Source organism: Capra hircus, chromosome 23 (genome assembly GCF_001704415.2).
Source record: "Capra hircus breed San Clemente chromosome 23, ASM170441v1, whole genome shotgun sequence".
NCBI lineage: Eukaryota > Metazoa > Chordata > Mammalia > Artiodactyla > Bovidae > Capra > Capra hircus.
Window position 1 is genome coordinate 37,197,955 of NC_030830.1, and position 23,074 is coordinate 37,221,028.

The 23,074-nt window shown below is 51.6% G+C and overlaps 1 protein-coding gene across 1 annotated transcript in view; it reads left to right on the forward strand.

Moving 5' to 3' along the window:
- The window catches only part of MDGA1 (MAM domain containing glycosylphosphatidylinositol anchor 1), a 60,285-nt gene that overhangs the window by 17,264 nt on the left and 19,947 nt on the right, over positions 1-23,074 (forward strand). The window contains exons 2-5 of the mRNA XM_018039244.1: positions 15,901-16,040; positions 20,268-20,442; positions 21,830-22,026; positions 22,779-22,911. Of these exons, the coding sequence (XP_017894733.1) occupies positions 15,901-16,040; positions 20,268-20,442; positions 21,830-22,026; positions 22,779-22,911 (645 nt within the window). The remainder of the gene's footprint in view (positions 1-15,900; positions 16,041-20,267; positions 20,443-21,829; positions 22,027-22,778; positions 22,912-23,074) is intronic.

A 23,074-nucleotide genomic window follows, 5' to 3' on the forward strand; every position in this document is an offset into this window, starting at 1 on the left:
CCTCTGCAGAGGTGGCTCCATGGCAACCAGAGAGGAGGATTCTGGGAAGGGTCAGCCAAATGGTCCTGCAGTTCCCCGCCTCCCCCGCCAACCCCTACCCTCTACCGTCTCTTTCCCTCATTCCTCAGTGCCCCAGGGAGGAGAGTAAGTGGAGAAGTTCTTCACACCGAGGTGTCAGTGACTGGCAGCTCTGAGGTCAGCTGTCTCACATGACTCGCCAGGCTCCCTGACACCACCAAGGTCTAATTTCAGAAGTATGCAACTAAATATATCAAAGTCGATGAATAATCATCTCGCTCACTCAGGTGGGAGTGTAGGGACGCAGTGTGGCCTGAAGGCTTATAGCAGAGGGTTCTGCAGTAGAACTGGGTTCAAGTCCAGCCTCAACCACTCACTGGCTGTGCGGTCTTGGTCACAGCAGTTATACACGGCGTCTCAGTTCCCCCCATGCACAAGCCAATGAGGATAATAGCGTGCACCTCAGGGGGCTGCAGTGAAGAGCAAATGGGGAAAGGTGTGGAAAGCCATTCTGAGCCCAGTGCCTGGGCTGTTCAGAGGAGGCCCTGCTAAGTGAGTGACTTGCAGCGTCCCAGCCTGCTCAGGCCTGCTTGGTGAGTCATGGATCTGCCACCAGGGAGGGGACACGTGAGGCTCTACATTCAGGCACGTGACACAGCACTGGGGGAAAGAGGGAGCGAGACCCTGGCCCTGGAGAAAGGGTGGCAGGATTCCAGCCCTCCTCCCATCTCCCCCTTGGGGATGTTGACAGCAAGGATGTTCTCTCTGAGCTACTTTGTGCCTTGGGAGACAGCTGTGTTTTGTACCTTTACCGCCACCCACATGGCTGCCCATTCCAGACCTTGCTTTCCTCCTAAGAGGCAGCTTCCCCCTCCCCCTGTTCTTAGCCCCTGCTGCTGCTAAGCACTTCAGTCATGTCCGACTCTGTGCGACCCCATAGACGGCAGCCCACCAGGCTCCACTGTCCCTAGGATTCTCCAAGCAAGAATGCTGGAGTGGGTTGCCATTTCCTTCTCCAATGCATGAAAGTGAAAAGCGAAAGTGAAGTCGCTCAGTCGTGTCCAACTAGTAGCAACCCCATGGACTGCAGCCTTCCAGGCTCTTCCGTCCATGGGATTTTCCAAGCAAGAGTACTGGAGTGGGTTGCCATTGCCTTTTCTAGTCCTTAGCCCCTGCTGCTGCTGCTGCTAAGTCGCTTCAGTCTTGTCTGACTCTGTGCGACCCCAGAGATGGCAGCCCACCAAGCTCCCCCGTCCCTTTGATTCTCCAGGCAAGAACACTGGAATGGGTTGCCATTTCCTTCTCCAATGCATGAAAGTGAAAAGCGAAAGTGAAGTCGCTCAGTCGTGTCCGACTCTTAGTGACCCCATGGACTGCAGGCTTCCAGGCTCCTCCGTCCATGGGATTTTCCAGGCAAGATTACTGGAGTGGGGTGCCATTGTCTTCTCCAATGCATGAAAGTGAAAAGTGAAAGTGAAGTTGCTCAGTCATGTCCGACTCTTAGTGACCCCATGGACTGCAGCCTTCCAGGCTCCTCCGTCCATGGGATTTTCCAGGCAAGAGTACTGGAGTGGGTTGTCATTGCCTTCTCCGGTCCTTAGCCCCTAGGAGCCTCCTAATGGCAATGACTTTTCTGTTCCTGGCTGTGATTGAACTTTAGGCCAATTGGCCTCCCCCATCCACAGGTCCTTTTTTCCCCCAACCGACTGGGTTTCAAGTCATTCACAAGCTGTTCAGAGGCTCAGCATTATAATCAGATCCTGCGGTGCATGCCACTTATGTGGTTTCTAAAATTTTAGCCAAAAAAGGAGAGAAACCCTTCCGTGATGGAAGAAAAAATAATCAGAATACTTAAGCGTGGGGGGGGGAGGTATTATATTTCTTGATTTATAAATATACCTGATGTAAAGAAAATATGTTCCCAAACTTTATGCTTCTGGAATTGACTCCTGAAAAAAAAAAACAAGATTATTCATCCCATTGTTAAAGCAGGAATTTAACCTGCTTTCCCTCCCAGGGGTGTTGTCCTTTGAAAGGGACACAAGAGAATGAACACGGACTGATCTGCCAGTGTTAACGGGTCATATGAAGAACCCACAAAGCAGGGAAGGGGGCCGAGAGTGATGGCGGTGGGGGCAGGAATGCTGTCTTAAAAAGCGTGGTCAGGGTAGACCTCGCTCATAAAAGAGCTGAAGGAAGTGATGGGGTAGCTCTGGAAATCTAGGGAACAGCAGTCCAGTAACAGAGCTGCAAGTGCAAAGGTCGTTGAGGCAGAAGTGGGCTTGGTCTGCTGGAAGAACAGCAAAGAGCAGTGTGACTGCAGTAGTGGGGAGTAAGATACAGGGGTGGGTGGGAGCAGGCGTGGGGCATAGCAGGCTACTGAAAAAGCTGTGGCTCTGACGTGAAGTGAGATGGGAGTCACGGTCGGGTTTGAGCAGAGGAGAGATGGGATCAGACTTAGTATAAAGAGATCTCTCTGGCTGCTTGTGGAGAACAGAGTGTACCAGGCAAGGAAGGAAGCAGTGTCAACCTCTTTGTTACAAAAATCCAGGCAGGGGATGGTGGTGGTGGCTCAGTCCAGTTTGGTATTTCAGGGGTTGGGTTCAGCATCAGTTCTGAAGATTGAGCTGGTGGCTTGGATGTAGGGTGTGGGAGGAGAGAAGTCAGGGATGACTCCCAGGTTTCTTTCTTTTTTTAAACTTTATATATATATTTTAAATTTACTTATTTGGCTGTGCTGGGTCTTATTGGCGGCAGGCAGGATCTTCAATCTTCACTGTGGCATGTGGGATCTAGCTCCTGACCAGCGATCAAACTGGGGCCCCCTCCATTGGGAGCTTAGAGTCTTAGCCACTGGACCACCACGGTAGCCCTGAGTCTCAGGTTTCTGGCTGGTGGTGTGTTTTCAAGATGGGGGTGAGAATTGGCCCCCAGGCCTTGGGGTTGCTGAGTGGCACTAAGTGCTGTCCCCCTGATGTCATTGGATGTGGAGAGAGGCATAAAGTTATAAAGGCCCTTACATCTCTGCTCCTTGGTTTTTAAGCCTTCAGAGCTAATCCTCCTCCCTCCTCCTGAGCTGGGGTGAAGATCAAGCCCAGAGGAGCTTTGCAAGGGCTGCATGAAGAGTTTTCAAGCTGTCAGGTTGTGACACCCGTAATTTCACTCCAAAGCCAGGTAGGATGATGCCCAGGAACCCACAGTGGCCTGGGGCGGGGGTGGGGGCTCAGAGTGCTACCCCCAGCAGAGTGGAGGTGATAAGCTCTCCAGAAACACTGTCTTTCCCTCCCCTGCCCTCCTGTCCTGGGGTCTAACGCCCCACCTGCTCTCGAGCTGCAAGATTGATTTTGCTTTCAGGGTTGTTACTGTTATTATTATCCACTTAAACAACTTCATAGGAAAAGAAAAGGAATCCAATGACTATCAAACATGAGCCATTCATTCTAAATTCCCTGCCCATACCTGTCAATATATTTTTACATAGCAGTAAACAGCGGTCCACTCTGCACTCTTGATGACTTTATCTCCTGCACACGTCTCCTGGTATTGACTGAGCCCTCAGACCTGTCAGCTTAATGGCCGCAGGGCACCCCCTGCATCGATGTGCTGGAGTTTGGTCGCTGTTTCTCCAGTGCTGGGCATTTGGGCAGATGCCAATTTCTTCTTCTTCTAAAGAGCTCTGCCGTGAATATCCTTATGTGAATTACTTTTTCCTTTTAAATTATTTCCTTGGGGCCTATTCCCCAAAGTGAGATTGTCTAGTAGGTCATAAGATAGGAACAGTTTTATGATTCTCCTTTTACACTGCCAGGCTGTGTTACAAAAAGTTTGAGCTGGGCTTGTGCAGAGGCCAGCCATAGTGGATTTTATCATTTTAATTTATTTTCACTGGTGTCATAGGTGCATTATGGCCTGCTTCTTTGGGTCTTTTCAATACCTAATAATAATAAGACCTGATCTGCACAGAACTTTACAGTTCACATGGCACTTGCTGGTATGTCATCTCACTTAATAAGACATGATGTGTCTAATAGTATTGGCTTCTGTTTTATATGGTGAATTGGGGGGTTTAGTCATGCCAAGTGCTGGAGTGGAGCTTTCAGTCTGTCCTTGCAGGTTGGGTTGGAAAGAACTCATGCCCACTCGCCACCATCCCGTCCTTTCTGAGCATCCAGGGCCTCAGATGCCAACTTCAGCCCCCGTCCACTGCCTCAAGCCCCCTTGTCTCCCTCAGCTCCCACAGCCAGGCCTGTGTCAGGCTGCAAACTGTGCCCTGTGCTTCAGACTTGGGTCTCAGCTCACGGGGTGGGAGGAAGCCATTGGGCTTTTTGGGTCAGAAGGGGCTTTGGGGGTTCTTTGCTTTAGCAGAGCTGCTGCTCCCTCCACACCCTGACCCAGGGGTGGCCCAGACTCTGCATTCTGGTTTGGGAGCCTGGACCTGGCAGTGCGTCTCTGGTCCCACCCAGGATGTGCTGGTCCAGGATGTGTCCCTAGTGCTGGTCACAGGAATGCTGGAGGCCTGGTGACTGAGCCTCGGGCTCCAATGGACAGGGTCCCCCAGGGGCCTGTCAGGCTCCACAACTGAAGCTGCAGCTCTCAGACGAGAGGGACCTTCTGATGCTGGACACACTCCGAGGTATGAGTATACAGGCTTAGTTTCTCCCTGGCATGTAGAGCCTTCCCAGACCAGGGATCAAACCCACGTCCTCTGCATTGGCAGGCAGATTCTTAACCCTGTGCCACCAGGAAAGTCCTCAGTCCACACTGATATTCTGGTCTGTCAGAATTATGGCTCTTAGCATCCCCCCAAAGTAGGCCTTTTCATTCATTTTTTACATTTTCCTCTTGCAGGCCCTTGGAACAGGGTCCCAGGCCCTATGATCGAATGGAAAGGGAACTGAAATTTATTGAGCAGTTACTAGATACTGGTGGTTATGCTCTGTATCCACATTGTCTTGTTTAATCCTCCCAACCTAGAAGTTACTTCTGCCAGAGCTGAGATATAGTATTATCCCCATTTTGCAGATGAAGGGACTGAGGCTTCGAGAAGTTAAATAACTTGCCCAAGGCTGTCTGTGGACAGCCCCTCAGACTTGCATTTACAGCCTCGGGTCAAGCAACGCCTGACTTGTAGCGACGCCTTTCTGCCCTCTCTTCCCCGAGTGTCCTGCCTACGCTGGTTAGAATTGCCCTGTGTGCTGTGCCCTGTTAACGCTCTTCAGTTGTGTCCAGCTCTGTGCGACCCCGTGGACTGTAGCCCACCAGGCTCTTCTGTCCTTGGGATTTCCCAGGCAACAATACTGGAGTGTGTTGCCAAGCCCTCCTCCAGGGGATCTTCCTGAGCCAGGGAGTGAACCCACATCTCTTACATCTCCTGCACTGGCAGGCGGGTTCTTTCCCAGTAGCACCACCTGGGAAGCCCAGGACTGCCCTAGGGCACCTCGTTGTTGAGAACTGATCTCCCTCCCCACAGAGAGAACGTCTTTTTATAGTTCCCCCAGGGGACCTCAGAGCCCTCGCTTAGAGGGCTTTCCCAGTGGCCTGTCCTGACATTCCAGAGTTCATTAGTCTTGTGCAGACTAGACTTCCACTGATACTCAGTGAAGATTCTGAGCAGAGCCCGGCACTCTCAAAACCTGTGTGCCTTCTGATGAAGCCAGGATGTAGGTGCAGTGGTGCCAAACCTTCCAAGGGAAAGGGGTGTGGCTGGACTGCCCACCACTTTCAGCAGAGGAGGGTTGTCAGGAGTGCCAGGCTCTGCCAGAGGCAGCAAGCTCTGCAGACAGCATCAGGTCTTGAAAATAGAACCGGGCCTTATGCATCATAGCGGACTCTGCAAGCCATACCAGGCCCTGCCTCTGACTGTGAGAGCAGCGCTTGTCTTCACGCTCCGTCGTGGTGATAGGCTGGCAGCCTGTGCCCTGATCTTTCAGCTGTGGCTGCTTTCCACGCTCAGTGACAGTGCTCTTGGACCCGGAGGTCAGAGATATGTACAGTCGGGTTGGGGAGGGATTTTTGCAGTCAACGGGGAGGTCGGCTGAACGTGGATTTGGTTTTGATAAGCAAAAAAGCCCAGTTGCTGAGAGCAGACTTTAATAGAGTCTGTAGCAAGGGGAGGGCAGAGGTTCTTCGGGGAGGGAGCCGTGCCTGATTGGCTCTGCATCCCAGAGCTGAGGGCAGGACAATAGGTGCTCAGGAAATGTTACAGAAGGGATCCAGGAATCAATGCAGATGAACAGGCGATGTGTGTGTGTTTGAAGGGTTGGGAGGCCAGGGAGCAAGAAGGAAGATGGAGAGGAAAGCATCCTGGACTGATGTCTAATGCCCTGGGGGAGTGATCAGCAGTGGATAGGGTCGGGGAGATGATGCTTCCCTTCAAGATGACAGGCACTAAGGTGAGGCCAGAGGAGATGGTACTGCTTCAAACTGGTTTTCCCAGCATGGAATTGGAGCCTTCTCAGACCCCAGCACTCCTGAGAAACCAGCTGGCCTGCCCCCCAGGCCCATGGCCCAGAGGCCAGGCTTTGGCCAGCTCTGCATACAGGTCTGTGCAGAGGGCAGGGTGAACCCTCACTGGGGAGTGCACAGAGCACAAGGTTAATTTCCCCGAGAGGTCCTTGTTCGATGGCCCGTGGTCCACGGGAGAGGTGTGCAGGATCACCCAGCATCACAAGGCCCAGGCGGTGCCAGCCAAGTGCCTATCCTGAGAGCCTCATTTCAGACCCCGGCCGCCATTCTCTGAGCAGCTAATTAAAAGGGAAAAGCCTGTTAATATTTCAGCACTGTTAACTCTGCTAAATTATTAAGTGTCCATTTGCATTATGTACAAAAAGGGATCTATAAACATGTGGGTACCAGGAGCTGGGCGGATGAGGGAGGAAGAGTTTCTAAGGATGCGCCATGGGACAAGCCCCACCAGTGACGTGGAGACTCTGTCCTACGCCTGGAGACTGTCCTCAGCTCTGTGTCAGGCACTTAGAAACTGGAGATGCAGAGGGCTTAGCACAAATGTCAGAGAGTCAGATGGACTCCAAACCAGCAGAGTGCCCTTAGGCAAGTTACTTGCCCTTGCTAAGCCTCAGCTTTCTCATCTGATTAGTGGGAACAATAATACGCTTGTTATGAGCAGTAAACAATAGATATAAAACACTCAGTACAGTGCTGGCCCAGAGTAACTAATTATGTATATGTTATGATGTTATTGTTATATGATGGTGATGGGGGGACACCTGAGACATAACCCAGCCCACAGCAGTCCTTCCCTCCGTGCTTCCTGTCAGCCTCTCAGCAGGCTTTTATCGCAGCTCTTCTTGACTATCCCCTTCCCCAGTTCAGGATCTGGGTGTTGTAGCTCTCACCAGCACCCAGCTCAGCACCTCACACTTATGAGGGTTTGTTGAATGACGATCTGATAGAAGGCAGGACCAGAGCACAGATTCTATTTCCGTATTGCCTGGCCTGGAACACTTGGTGATGCTTCTGAGAAGTGGTTAGGGTGCTGGTACTTGGCCTGCCATCCAGTAACTGGGGCAGATGGAACCAGCTTCAGGTGGGGAAGTCTGTGGCCCCCACTTCTTTTCTCTCCTTGTCCTCCCCTCACTCTGCTCTGTTTGGAAGTTTCCTTCAGCCTGCAGACACACTCCCCATGAAAATCAGGAGTGGGGAGCAGGACACCAGCTCCCACTCGGTTATGATTAACCTTTTAAAATTTAGGATGGGCAAGTTCATTTGTATATATATACGTATTTTTTTTTCAGATTCCACATTTAAGGGATGTCATATGATATTTTTCCTTCTCTGACTTACTCCACTCAGTAGAAAATGAACTTCTGGTTGCCGGGGGGAAAGGGATAGTTAGGGACTTTGAGAAGATCATGTACACGCTGCTATATTTAAAATGGGTAAATGTTTTCTATTTACACAGAGACCTATTGTGTAGCACATGGAACCCTGCTCAACATTATGTGCCAGCCTGGATGGGAGGGGGGTTTGGGGGAGAATGGATACATGTATATGTATGGCTGAGTCCCTTCACTATTCACCTGAAACTGTTAACACAACACTGTTAATCGGCTATACCCCAATACAAAAATAAAAAGTTTAAAGTTTGGGAAAAATGCTGTTGCTGCTGCTGCTAAGTCGCTTCAGTCATGTCCGACTCTGTGCGACCCCAGAGATGGCAGCCCACCAGGCTCCCCTGTCCCCGGGATTCCCCAGGCAAGAACACTGGAGTGGGTTGCCATTTCCTTCGCCAATGCATGAAAGTGAAAAGTGAAAGTGAAGTCTCTCAGTCGTGTCCGACTCCTAGCAACTCCATGGGCTGCAGCCTACCAGGCTCTTCCATCCATGGGATTTTCCAGGCAAGAGTACTGGAGTGGGTTGCCATTGCCTTCTCTGAAGAATAAATAAATAAACTTTAGGATGAAGAGGAAAGCTGAAGGAAAGCGACGGATGGGGCTTTTAATCAAGGAGTTTCATTTCCACTGCTGTCTGTCAGCCTTGTTTGGCCCCCCATCCTACTGTTGACTCCTCCTGCACTTGGCCAGCATTTGCCCCACCCCCACCCCACCCCACCCCCGACCCCCTTGGCTAACATCCAGGGAGAAAATCCTCCCATGGGGGATGGGGATCTTTGATGAAATTCCCCTTCCAGGTTGCAGTGAGAATTCTCTTCAGGAGCCCAGGGGGCAAGCTGGAATTTGCCTTAAAATGAGTGCTTGAGAGCTGGTGGCTTCCTCGCTGGGCCTCCTGGTGCTGGCAGTCCCTACCGCACCGGGGACTCGGGGTGTATGCTTTTGGAGGAAGGAGTGAGCTGGAAGCACCTGCCAGGGACTTGCCATTTCTGCTCAGCGGCCCTCCTTAGCACGCGGCCCCATCGGTGACAGCCCTCATGCTACTTGGCTCTTCTCAGCCAAGGGCCTGGGGAGGGGCATGTTTCTTGACTCCGTAGCCATTATACTCTGTGAAGAAAGGGCTTTACGGTCAAATGGAAAGCACTGGAATGAACCAAGTTGTGCGGATGTGTTTGTGTGTGTGCCTACGTGCTCAGTCACTTCAGTTGGGTCCGATTTGGCGACCCCGTGGACTGCAGCCCGCCAGCCTCCTCTGTCCATGGGATTCTCCAGGCAAGAGTACTGGAGTGGGTTGTTACGCCCTCCTCTGGGGGATCTTCCAGACTCAGGAATCAAACCCGCGTCTCCTGCAGCTCCTGCGTTGCAGGCAGGTTCTTTACACTGAGTCACTGTGTTTATTGCAGGCCTTTTCAGAGCCTTTAAGAGTATGCTCTTTTGTGCTGCGACTCAGAGGGAGAGAGAAGGTACAACATCCTTATCTGGCGATGGGCTCTGTGAGCCTTGTGTGGCACCCAGGTTAGGAGACACTGTTTTTTCTTTTCCTGGGGGGATTTGTTGATAAAGCTTAGAAAAGTGAAATATTATAGCAAAAGTCTCCTGGACCAAAAGCAGGGAAATAGTTCCAAAATCCTGTCTAGTTTCTATCCACCAAAGTGGAGACGGAGAGAAACAAATCCAGCAGTACCTCTGAAATTCCCAGGGAGTTTGTTACAAATATGGACTCTGAAGAGTCAGGCTGGTGGTTCTGCACAGGGCCTGGGAATCTGCATTGCAAAGGGCTCGCCACCAGTTGCCTACAGGTTGACACAAGGGAGGGGGCAGGGGAGTCCATGGAAGGCAGAGAACTGAATTCCAGGCTAGCAGACAGAAAGCCTGGATTCGAGCCCCAGCTCTGCTAGTGCCTGTGACCCTGAGTGGAAAGAGCGCTCCCTTCTCCAGGCCTCTTGTCTCCTTTGCTACCAAAGGAGACTAAATAGGACTTTAGAAATAATGCCCTTTCTGGCTCTTAGAAATAAGGCCAGGAGCCTGCAAATATACAGTGGACCCCAGGAATGTATCAGGCCTCACCATCTGCAGTAGATAAGACAGCATCCTTTCATGCAAAGCCCTTGCAGGCCCTGGGGAGATGGCGTTTTGAGAGGAGTGCAGATCACGTACAGGATAATAACACTGGCTGGCGTGCTTGGGGGGCTTACTGTGAACCAAACAGTTTTAAACACTTCAGCTATGTTTACTTACTTATTCCTTTCCACAACAACCCCATTTTACAAATGAGAAAACTAAGGCTTGGATAACTTGCTGAAAGTCTTAAATTTCTGAAAGTTGAATGTATGAAAAGGCTCCATCCCTCCCCTCTGGTTTTCTGACCCCTCTAAAGTCCCTCACAGCCCTCAACATGAATTTGGAACAAATTCGTGAGACATACCTAACGGTTTAGTGTCTGCTTCGAGTCCCTCCACCCCTGGGATATGACGTGGGCCACAGAGGCTGGTCTCCTGTCCCCCATCTCTTGGTCCTGTTTAATCATCTCAAGAGCTGTCACTTCTTGGCTGAACATATACTGTTTGGGATTCCCCTGGTGGTCCAGTGGCTAAGGCTCTGCACTCCCAGTGCAGGGGCCCCAGGTTTGATCCCTGGTCAGGCAACTAGAAGTCACATGCCGCTACCAAGAGTTTACATGCTCCAGCTAAAGATCCCGGATGCCACAGCGAGGATCGAAGATCCTGAGTGCTGCAGCTAAGACCAGTTGCACTCAAAAAAAAAAAAAAAAAAAAAAAAAGAGAGAGAAACACATATTGTTTGGCCAGGTGTTTTGCATACATTGTATTTAAGCCTCACACCAGCCCTGGGAGAAGGCATTTTTGTTTGCATCTCCTGTTCCTGAGCCTGAGGCTCAGAGCGGTGAAGTAACTTGCCCGGTGTCACCCAGCTAGAGGGCAGCAGAGCCAGAAATGAGCCCCAGATTGCCTGCTCTTTCCTTGTCTCTCCAGCAGACCCCTCCTCCGCCCAGTTTCTTTGGTCACGACCCCCGCCCCCCCCCCCGCCCCCCGCTTCAGGGTCGTCCTAGCAATAACCACACTCAAACCATCCTGTTCACTTCTGTTTCCTTCTTTGCCGTCTGTCTCCCCAAGAGTGCTCTTTCAGAGCTGGTCCTCGTTTGCTTTTCGTGACAGTCTCTTGAGCATCCAGCGCTGCGGCCGGCTGGGAGCATTTGCTGTTCGAGAGACTGAATGAGGGGATTATGTCACAGTGCCTCTTGACTCAGGCCCCGGCCTGGCTGCCTTTGGAATGAGAAGACGCTGTTTGCTGGCAGTGCCTCCCGGGCGTGTGTGGAGCGAGAGGCTGAGACTCAGTGGGACACAACCCCTTTTGGGGGGATTGTAACTTGGTGGGGTCTCTGTTGGTTTAGGGTCAGACACATAGTTCTAGCCATCCTGTGGGTAAGCGGAGTTGGGGAGGCTGACTCATGTTAATGAAACAGTGGGGGTGATGAGCGAATTGGAATGCCTAGGCCAAGGGGGCCTACGTCTGTGCATGTGCTAAGTCGCTTCAGCCGTGTCCTGTGCTTTGTGACCCCATAGACTATAGCCCGCCAAGCTCCTCTGCCCATGGGATTCTCCAGGCAAGAATACTGGGGTGGGTTGTCATTTCCTCCTCCGGGAGATCTTCCCGACCCAGGGATGGAACCCGTGTTTCTGACGTCTCCTGCATTGGCATTTGATTCTTTACCACTAGCACCACCTGGGAAGCCCAAAGGGCCCTGGGTGCCTTGCAACTAGCCAGCATTTGCTCCAGAAGGAACATCTACCCTGGGAAGAAGTCGGTCATGGGAAGCAGCTCGTCAAGAAGGACTTGGAATAAAGGGAGAGGGTGACTGAGGAAACTGGATAACCTCAGTGCACAGTGTCATCAAAGCGGGGTGGGTGGATGCTCTTTCTTTATCTAATAAAAGTGATATAGTAGAATCTTAAGCAAATACCTTGGTGCCTTTTCACATGTGCATCCACCCTTATAACAACCACTCAGATTAGGACTATGAATATTCCCATCTCATTAGATGGGATCCCATCTCCTCCCCAGAAGCTTCTCTCGTACCTTCTTAGTAAATAATCCCTCACCTCCACCCAAGGGCAACCATGGCTTAGACCTCTGTTACTATAAGACTGGTTTTTTTTCAAGTTCTGAATTTCAAATATATGAAACCGTACACTGTTTCCTCTTTAATGTCTGAGTTCTTTTCACTCAAATTGTGCTGTGAGATTCAACAGCATTGTTGTGTCTATCCATAGTTCTTTTTTTTCACTTCTGTGTAATATTCCATTGTATGAATATGTGAGAATTAATTTACCCTTGTTGCTCTTGATGGACATGGGGATTGTTTCTTGTTGTTAGTTGTAATGAATAAACCTGTTGTGAATATTCTTGGACCTATTTGGTTGTCATAAGCACGAATTTCTATTGGGTACATACCCAGAAATGGGATTCCTGTGTCCTGGGGTACATACTTGTTTAACCTGAGTTGTGTTTGTTCAGTTGCTCTGTTGTGTCTGACTCGTTGCAACAGCATGTATGGCAGCATGCCAGGCTTCCCTGTCCTTCACCATCTCCCAAAGTTTGCTCAAACTCATGTCACTGAGCTGGTGATGCCGTCCAACCAGCTCATCCTCTCTCACCCCCTTCTCCTCTTACCCTCAGTCTTTCCCAGCATCAGGGTCTTTTCCAATGAGTTGGCTCTTTGTATCAGGTGGCCAAAGTATTGGAGCTTCAGCTTCCACAGCAGTCTTTAGCCTGTGCAGGGGCTGCCAAAATCTCTTCCAAAGAGGTTCTACCATTTGAGAGTTGGATAGTCTTAGTGGTTAATATCATTAAAGGAAGTTGGGTAATCTTAGTGATGTCATCATCCATGATGCCAGCTCATAGCCCCATGGCCAGTGAGGAAGCGAACCTGTCAGGTACTCAGAAGCCTTGTGTCTGCGGGTCAGGCCCCATCTTTCCCAGCTTGTGCTGTCCAGGCCCTGAGAAAGTTCAGCTCTCTAACTCACTTTCAGAATTCCTTATCAGTCACCAAAGCATCTGTCATTACAACACAGCCTGGCTCTGGGCAAGCCATGCTGTCCAAAATTACAGCTTATCTTCCACTGTGGCCTGTTAAATCAATGTCTTCCTTGTTGAGAGGCACCCCGGGCCTCTTGCAGACATCCAGGCAGCCTCTGGTCTTACCAGCAACTGGCACACGCATCATACATTGGTGGGTTGTTTCCTGATGAGATTGCCTGAGGACCTTGGCCGCAGATGGCTATCTCTTCCAATGCATTTCCATTTCAGGGGGCGACAGTTTCAGACTTGTTCCCCAGATTCCAGGGTACACCTTGCACAGGGACTGCATGCTATTGATAAAATTATAGAAAGTATGAGTTGAAAAAAGATGTCAGAAGTTATCTAGCACACGCACCTCCTACAGGTGGGGAAACTGAGGTCCTTGAGGTCTGACTTGCCCCAGGCCACACAGCTTGTCTCCTGACCACTAGCCTAGGTTCATTGCTCCAGGGCAGCCAGACTGGACACTCAGACTCTAGGTTGGTGGCAGCTGCCACTGTTTGCAGAACCTGCGGCTGTTTGCAGAGACTCTCATGGTTAAACCCAACCTACGTCACTCCCAATGGTTGTGCACCTGCCCCCCGCCCCCACCCTCCGCTAGCTTCTTGACCTATGGCCAGGCTGCCTCTGTGGACCTATCTCTGTCATTAGTTCATGACTGTCCTGTCACTGTTGGTTGGAGAGACTCTGTTAATTAAAGTACAACTTGTGACAACAGTAAGAACACATCAGAGTTCTACTAAGCACTTCTCATTTATCCTGTGTCATCATCACTCCTGAGGGCTTCCCAGCTGAAGCTAGTGGTAAAGAGCCCAGCTGCCAGTGCAGGAGATGTAAGAGGTGTGGGTTTGATCCCTGGGTTGGGAAGATCCCCTGGAGGAGGGCTTGGCAACCCACTCCAGTATTCTTGCCTGGAGAATCCCATGGGCAGAGGAGCCTGGCTGCAGTCCATAGCGTCACAAAGAGTCGGACGTGACTGAGGCGACTTAGCATGCATGTATCATCACTTCCACCCTTGTAAGTTGTCAGGGTTGGTAGCATTCTCTCATCTAAGAGATGAGAAAATGAAGGTCCAGAGGTCACAAGTGTTTTACCCTGGATAATATGGAATATTAGACTGTCCTGTCAACCTGCAGAAAGACCCCTATTCCTTGAGGACTGGTTCAAAAGCTACCTCTTCCGCAGTCTTCTGTGATTCTTCCTCCAGCAGTGATGTCTTTCTCCCCTGACCTCCTAGGGCTTTCTTTACCTCTTTTACAGTGCTTAGCACCTTCACCATGGAATATTCCTATACATTCATTCATTCAGTGTTCACTGAGTACCTGCTGTATTCAAGGCTGGGGATACCAATGTAAGCTCATGGTTGGGTAGGCAGAAAGATGAGACTCCTGAGTTTGATAGTCACACAGACTGATGCTTTGTTGCTGTGCTGGAAAAGTGATGGATGCTGAAGTGGGGAGGATGTAAGTCAGTCATGGAATGCTTGCTGGAGGACGTTACACATTGTATGAACAGGTTTTATCTCCCTGCACCTCTTTAGGGCAAGGACTCAAGTTTTCACCCTTGTGTCCCTCGTACCCTGGATCAGCTCTCCTACCTCCACCTCGTCCACCCTTATCTGTGAGCAGACATGTTTGAACTTGAGGTCTTGCCCTCTTTCCCAGAGCCCAAGTACTGGTAGGCTGGGGGCTGGTTTGCTTTCAGGACAGTGGGGTTAAGACACCAAAGGAAGGCTGCGAACTTCTCTGGTTGCATCATTTTCCCTTTGGTCCCCCAGCCATATCTGAGCTTGGTCCCCCAGCCCTGGCCAGACCCCAGCCCCCAGGCACTGTGAGAGGGTCAAGGAGGGCATGTAGTCTTAGGAGAATTTCCAGGTCCCCTGGTGAAGACTTCTGTCGCTTGGAGGGGAGGCTGGCACAGGTTCCATGAGCAATGAGGGAAAGGTAACAGGCCTTTGGGTGAGGGGAGTGATGTGTGGTGTGTGGGGCTGGGGGATATCTTGGTCAGGTTCACTAAAAGTTGAGCCTGGAGTGGTTGGTGGGAGTGAGTTCAGGCAAGTGATTTGCTGAGAAAGTGCTTCCAGGACAAACTGAAAGGGGACGAGGGAAACAGCTGGGTGACAATGTGGTTTAGTTGACTTAGTCTCAGCCAGTTCCCCGGATTGGGGCAGAAGGGCTCTGGAACGTGAACGGAACCATAGTCACCCCACTTAAGGCAACACGGCTGGGCCTTTGCATCGTGTCCATCAGGTCACTGGTGTGTGTATGTGTGTGGGGGGTACCAATGCGCAAGGAGTGACCTCCTAGGCATGTTTGGTCCAGGCAGTGCTCACCGTCTGAAGGCAATTCCTTGGGGCAGGTGAGCTCTGCGTGCCTCGCAGCTGACACCAAAGCTGGGAATGGAGGCACCTGCCAGATGTGGAGAGCAGCCTCCATGACTGGGGTCTAAGACATGATGCTCATTGAGTGATAACCAACTTGTACAGATTACCAAGCCTCCTCACAATCCTTGGCTCATCGAAAAGCACCTCTCTCTCTCTCTTTTAAAAAATATTTTTATTTATTTTTTGACTGCACCGGGCCTTAGTGCAGCACACGGGATCTTCCATCTTCATTGCAGCATGTGGACTCTTAGCTGCGGCCTGAGGGATCAAACCCCAGTCCCCTGCATTGGGAGCATGGAGTCTTAGCCACTGGACCACGAGGGAGGCCCCAAAGAGCACAGATCTCTTGCAAGAGCAGTGGGGTGGGGAGGAGTTGCCCCTTTCCTGAGTCCTTGACCTTTCTGGTTCTGGCCTAGGGGCCCCAGGAGGAGCCCAACGGGATGAGGCCTCTGAGGGATATGCTGGGGAGTTCTGGGTGTCACACTGGGGAGGGAGCCTTAGACCTCCTCTGGCCTCCGAGCCTCCTGTCTCAACCTCCCCGTCTCCCGCCAGCTCCAGCCCAGGCTCAGATCGTGCACGCGGGCCAGGCGTGTGTGGTGAAGGAGGACAACATCAGCGAGCGCGTCTACACTATCCGGGAGGGGGACACCCTCGTGCTGCAGTGCCTTGTCACTGGGCACCCTCGGCCCCAGGTAAGCCCCGGCCCTGGCCTGTGGGTGTCCCCCTGCCCTCGCCTGCTCACTCCCCGCCCCACTCCAGGATCAGAAGAGGCAGTGGGGCCTGAGACTGGAGGCAGATGGTAGCAGGCCAGCAGAAGACAGGAGCCTGGGGCTGGGGAAATGGCTGGAAAATAGACTTTGTGGGGAAGGGCTAGACTGTGGGCTTATTCGCCTGGAAACACTGACAACTGAATGTCAGCTCCATTGCACTCCATGCCCTGTGCCTGCTGAGCGAACACTCCTGCAGATACACCTTCAGCCACTGTGAAGTCAGACCGTGAGCCAAGCACCGTGCTAGGTGCTTTCTCCAGTGTTTCCTCCTTGAAGCCTCATAGCCAGGCTGAGGAAGGCATTAGGGCCTCCATTGTGAGCTGCGGAAATCGAGGATCAGAGAGGTTGGGTAAACTCCCAAGGTCACCCAGCACTTGTGAGGGCAGAAGCAGAATTTGAATCCAGAACCAGCATTCTCTATGGCTTAGCACACTTCCTCTTTCGGTTGGGGGACCCAGGAGTTACCAACAACATATAACATGATTGGAAACAAACAACAACAACAAGCAAACAAAAAAACACATAACCACTACTTCAGGAGGTTTCCAGTACGCAAACCCCACAGAAGATGGGTATCTGGAAAAGCCAGGTGTGAATTTTGTCCCAGACACACTGTATGTTTCAGGCAGGAAGTGATGGCTGGTTATCACTGAGAGCTGGCAGGAAGAGGTAGGAGGATGGGCTGAAGGGACGGGTGGAATTTGCTGGTGAGCTGCTGTGACCTTTAAAAGCAGCAGAAAAGGTTTTGGTTGGCTCCTAGGAAGCACAGTGATTGCAAAGTTCTTTTTTGGAGGGGGGATAATATTGGAAACAGGGACAGCTTTAGTAGGTTTGACCTTAAAACAAGCAGATGGACAAGAAACGCCCAAAGGTTTTAGTCTGAAACTGCAATCATCACTGCTTGCTCCTTCTTAAGGATTTGTTTGGAAGTGAAAACAATGAAAACAATGCTGCCAGTCTTCAGGATGCTTCCCGTCTAGGTGTGACTTTAGGGGTGGTCCTCTCTAAAGCCTAACCCTAAAAGAGAGAAGGCAATGGCACCCCACTCCAGTACTCTTGCCTGGAAAATCCCATGGACGGAGGAGCCTGATAGGCTGCAGTCCATGGGGTCACAAAGAGTCGGACGCGACTGAGCGACTTCCCTTTCACGTTTCTCTTTCATGCATTGGAGAAGGAAATGGCAACCCACTCCAGTGTTCTTGCCTGGAGAATCCCAGGGACCGGGGAGCCTGGTGGGCTGCCGTCTGTGGAGTCTCACAGAGTCGGACACGACTGAAGCGACTTAGCAGCAGCAGCAGCAAACTCTCCCTAAGGCTGCGCTGGCCACCTGTGGGTGTCCCCCTTGTGCATCGCATGTAGGAGTCATTCATGGGTATGACTGTGTGTCCATACACCTGTTTTATATTCCTGTTTATAGTTTCATTGTTCTTCCTGCTACCTAGGTTCAGTCCCTTGGGCTCATATTTGACTCAGCCCCATATCAGTCTCCACTGCAGCCAGGCTCTGAGGCCTGTCTTTTTATGTCTCTTGCATGGATCTCCTATTCCTCATTACCCGTTGAGGTCAGACCTTCCGTCCTGTCCCTCGGACTATGGCAGTAGACTCTGACTGGCCTCCTATTCTCCCATCCCCTCCCCCAATCCATTCCTGCACCCTGTTCGCAAAGTCATCACCCTCAGACCTGCTAGCTACATCGTATCACTCCCCTGCCCACATGGATCCGCATTACCTACCCGAGCCAGTTCAGGCTGCTAGGGGTGGAATGGAAGATCTCCCACAGCCCAGCCCCCACCTACCTGTCCTGTCTGATCTCCCACCGCCATCCTCCTCACACCTCCTGGACACCCTGTCTCCAGTAACCTGTCCAGTAACCTCCACTCTTGCTGTAGCCACTGCTCACCTTCTCTCTCCCTCTTTTTTTGACTACACCATGTGGCTTATGGGATCTTAGTTCCCTGACCAGAGATCCAACCTGTGCCCCTGTACGGGAAGCATGGAGTCTTAACCACTAGGCTGCCAGGGAAGCCCCTAGCCGCCGCTCTCTACCTCTTCTGAAATGCCTTCCAGTGCTTTTTTTGCTCATTTCCTTGCAATAAATATTGAGCACCTGCTAAGTGCCAAGTACTATGATGGGTCCTGAGGCTACAGCTGCAGTTCCCACCGCCATGAAGCATCCACATTCTCGGGGTGGAGCAAGTACCATCCATCTCATGACCTGCTCTGTGGTCACATCGGGGAATGAGTACGCCTGAATTCCCCACTCCCAGCTAACAGCAAGAGAGAGGGAATGTCTATGGCCAAAAGGAAGAAGAACTCTACAGCAACGGCAGTGAGCAAAAGCTGAAGAACCTGGTCCTTGGAGGGGCTTAACCACATACTCACTTCAGAGACAGTAGTATTAATACACATGTGGGTGGTATGAGCTGAGGGCCACAGGCTCATCTATGACTAGAGCTGGAGCTGGACCCTCTACCTAAAACTGGAAGCTTAATACGAGTGATACCACCTATGAATGGGGACCAGATCTCTTCCCCACAGCCCAGAGTCACAGCAGGGAGCAGACTTTTGCTTCAGGTGTGGGTGCAAGCAGAGTCACCTTTGAGGGAATAACCCTAATCCAGTCTGTATCTTGCACTATCCAAGTGGTAAGGAAACCTTAAGCTGCAAAACATACAAAAATTGGTTTGATTAAAAAACAAAACAAAACTGGTTTGAACCTGTGAATCCATGTATCTTGGGTGTAGGCAGCCACATAGTTACACCCCAGACAGGCATGTCAGGGTCCAAGTGGGATTTTTGAGGTAATTCCTACTGAATACAAGCCCATGGGGGTGAAATCTTAAAACACAGTGCTGGGAGAGCCAGTCCATAGACCCCAAATAATTGAACAACTCACATCTGTGAAAACAGAGATCATAGAGCAATCTGGAAGGAATCCTTAAAATAAATATGTTTAAAATGTTTAAAGAGATAATGGAAGGAATAGAATCCACAAGGCAGGAGATTATAAAACCTGATTAGTTAAGGATATGGAAAAAAGCAAACAGAAATACTAGAAGTAAAAAATGATACAGTCTTTAGAAAAATTTGGCCTCAAAACCATAGAAGTAGCTAAAGAAGAAACTGGTGAATTGGACGATAGGTCCAGACAATGCAGTCTGGAGAAGACAGAGGGATGCCAAGTGTGAAAAGGAAGTTGGGAGAATGAGAAGCTATAACATAAATCAAGGCATTCTAGAAGGACTAGAGAAAACTTAGAGGTGGCAATCTTTAAAGAGATAGAGGCTGAGAGTTTTGTAGAACTGAAGAATGCTATAAATTCTTTGATGGATAAACCAGGCCCTAAGCAGTTTGTAAACAAACCCCATCTAGGTAAATCATGGTGAAACTGCAAAATGTCAAGTACAAAAAGAAAAAAATCTTTTTCGTGGTCTTGTTCTTTCTCCCAAACACCCTCTGATCAACGCCTGAATGGCCTGAAGCTGCTGTAGCCCTCCCAAAGTTTTGTAACCCCTGGGTCTATCAGAGTAGAGTGCGGGTGGTGAGATGAGAGTATCAGAGACACCATCACTCCTGCCAAATTCTGCTGGTCACACCGAACATTCCTAGTACAAAGTGGGAGGGAACTACAGAAAGGTGTGACCATCAGGAGGTGGAGACCACTGGGGGCCATCCATGGTAGAGGCTGGCTACCACATAGACCTCTTTCATACACGAGAAGTCTGAAACTAGGAGATGAGTAAACTACCCATGCCACTAAGCTAAAAAATGGGATAACAAAAATTTAATCAAAGTCTTACTCTTCCAGGCACTAACTATATACTCGTTTAGTTTTCCCAATAAGCCCAGGAAGTGAGTAATATTTCCATTTGAGAGACGCAGAAAGGAAGGCAGGAGAGGTTGGGTAACTTGTCCACAAATCCATTCTCTTAACAACTGCACATTCTGCCTTTATGGAAACCTCCTCCCTCTGCTCCTAGATTGCCCAGGCTCTTCACTGAGAGGTCCCACCTCCAGTGTGCATTTCTTCCAGGCTGTTTGGGTTAGCTTCCCAGGCCTGCGTATAGCCCGCGTGCACTTGGGAAAAGAACGGGAGTGGGCGGGGAGCCCCGGCGCCGGGGCCAATTGTGTCCTGCCTGGCTGGCCCAGGTGCGTTGGACTAAGACAGCTGGGAGCGCTTCGGACAAGTTCCAGGAGACCTCGGTGTTCAATGAGACGCTTCGCATCGAGCGCATTGCGCGCACGCAGGGTGGCCGCTACTACTGCAAGGCTGAGAACGGCGTGGGCGTACCCGCCATCAAGTCCATCCGGGTGGACGTGCAGTGTGAGTCGGGTCCTCTCTCAGTACCCAGGGCCAGGGGCCTGCTCCTGGGGGCTCAGGCTGGGAAGAAGGAGTGGGGAGGAGGGTGGAGACGTGGCAGTTCCATGTAGAACAATGGTAGAGACTCTCTGCCGGGTTAGAGAAGGGCATCTTTGATGTTCCTTAGATTTGCACTACCCTGACGCATTCCCGGAGAAGGCAATGGCACCCCACTCCAGTACTCTTGCCTGGAAAAATCCCATGGATGGAGGAGCCTGGTAGGCTGCAGTCCATGGGGTCACTAAGAGTCTGACACGACTGAGCGACTTCACTTTGACTTTTCACTTTCATGCATTGGAGAAGGAAATGGCAACCCACTCCAGTGTTCTTGCCTGGAGAATCCCAGGGATGGGGGAGCCTGGTGGGCTGCCGTCTATAGGGCCACACAGAGTCAGATACGACTGAAGTGACTTAGCAGCAGCAGCAGCAGACCTATTCCCATCATAATCAAATATGAACCTTGGACCATCCCTGTAAAGTGGTCAGGGAGGCCAGGAGAGGTTGGATTATACCCATTCCACAGATGAAGAAACTGAGACCAAAGGCTTGTGACTTGCTCACTGCCTAGGTCTCTTGACTATGGTCCAGTGCCCTTCCCACCACACCTCATATCTCTGCTTTTGTCCCAGGGCAGCTCTAAAACTTCCCTACCCCAACATTTGCAGGACCAGGCACCCCTCAGTCCTTGCTGCTGGCTGAATGAGAAGCCTCCAATCCCTGCCTGCCCTCCATGGATTTCCCCTTGACCCCAGGAGGCTATCTGCCTGCTTACCGCCCACCTCTGTGCCCGTTCAGGCTGACTAGGTACCCAGAAGCTATGGGGCCAGGCCCAATGGTCTATCTGCCACCATCTTAGTACCTACAATCAACCTACCTATTAAATACACCCCCTGCCCCCCAGATGGGACCTGATAGAGTGGTGAGCAATGGAACCCCAGGCCCTCTCTTTTATCCCCTATCAGCCACCCAGGAGTCTGCCAAGCTTTGGGGCCAAGGGTCATTTCTCAAGTTATTGCAGCGGGAAGGAGCTGGCAGGCATGGCCTGATTTCCAGTCTCAGCTGATTCCTCCATCCTGTGATAGGAGGGTGAAGACAGACAGTCCCCCCACCCCCGCCGCCCCCCAGTGCAGGTCCCTGGGGAGGGATAGCTGAAAAGCCCCCAAGTCCAGTCCCCTGTCTCTGACGGGTTGGTCAAACTTGCAGGGCTGGCAGAGCATGTGGTTCTCTGGAAGCATCCCATGAGGGTGGCTTAACTTTCCCTGAGGGCTGCCAGGGGCTCAAGGCACCACCCCTCCCCCCCGCAACCTAGGGGTCACGCAGCGCTGACTCCACCAGGACTGTGCCCTTGCAGACCTGGACGAGCCCGTGCTGACGGTGCACCAGACAGTGAGCGATGTCCGAGGCAACTTCTACCAGGAGAAGACGGTGTTCCTGCGTTGTACGGTCAGCTCCAACCCGCCTGCTCGCTTCATCTGGAAGCGGGGCTCCGACACCCTGTCTCACAGCCAGGACAACGGGGTTGACATCTACGAGCCCCTCTACACCCAGGTCAGGATGGGCGGCAGCTGGCCTGCTCTCCTCATGACTTACCCCACACTCTTCCTTCTGTACCCCACAAAGGAGGGGTGCAGGGGGGCGCTGAGGTCTCACCACCTGGAACTCCAGGGACTGCCCTGACTCCAACAATTTTCTTCTGACATCAGAAGCAAGCATTCTGATTGGGCTTCAGACAGCCTGGGGAAGACAGAACCAAGACAGAAAGGTCAGGGAGCAGTGATGACAGGAGAGCCCTTTAAGAACATCGCCAATTAGGAAAGCATCCCCGGGGGGCAGACAAGTCATCCCCACCTGTCGCTGGCTGGCAGGGCCTTGGGAACCCATGGCAGGCACAGGAGGGGTTGGGATAAAGATGACTCACTCCCCAAGGGTCTCCTGCCATCCCAGGAGATAGTGATGAAGCCGTCCTTCAGGGGAGATCTTTCAGAGGCAGCTTTCCTAGCTGTCAAGACTCCGCACGTGGCCATGGCCTGCAGGGCCAGCCCTGTATTTGTATGGATTGTGAGACAGCGGGATTCCCGCCTTACCCTTCCATTTCCTCAAATGGGGAAACTGAGGCTGGGTCCTGGCCATTGTGTACCAGGACACCCTCGGACCCATGCAAGCTCAGGGTATGGGGAATGTGGCATCCAGTCCAGGCTCAGTCCTGAATAGGAATTTGCTTTAGCCTCTGGTGCTTGGTGAATATGTGTGAGAGCCCTGGAGACCCAAGCAGGCCCCTCACCCTAGTGGTCGCTGCCCAGGGGGAGACCAAGGTCCTGAAGCTGAAGAACCTGCGGCCCCAGGACTATGCCAGCTACAGCTGCCAGGTATCTGTACGCAACGTGTGTGGCATCCCGGACAAGGCTGTCAGCTTCCGGCTCACCAACACCACGGGTACAGACCCCCCCCCCCCGCCCCACCCCTTGCCCACCTGTGCTGCGTCCTCAACCAGGACTCTAGGCACATCACCACGAGTCTGTGCCCTCCTCCCTCCTGCCTGCTCCCTCCTCCCCCTCACCCCCCGGAGGCCTTCTCTCCTTGCCTCTGCTCCCTCACA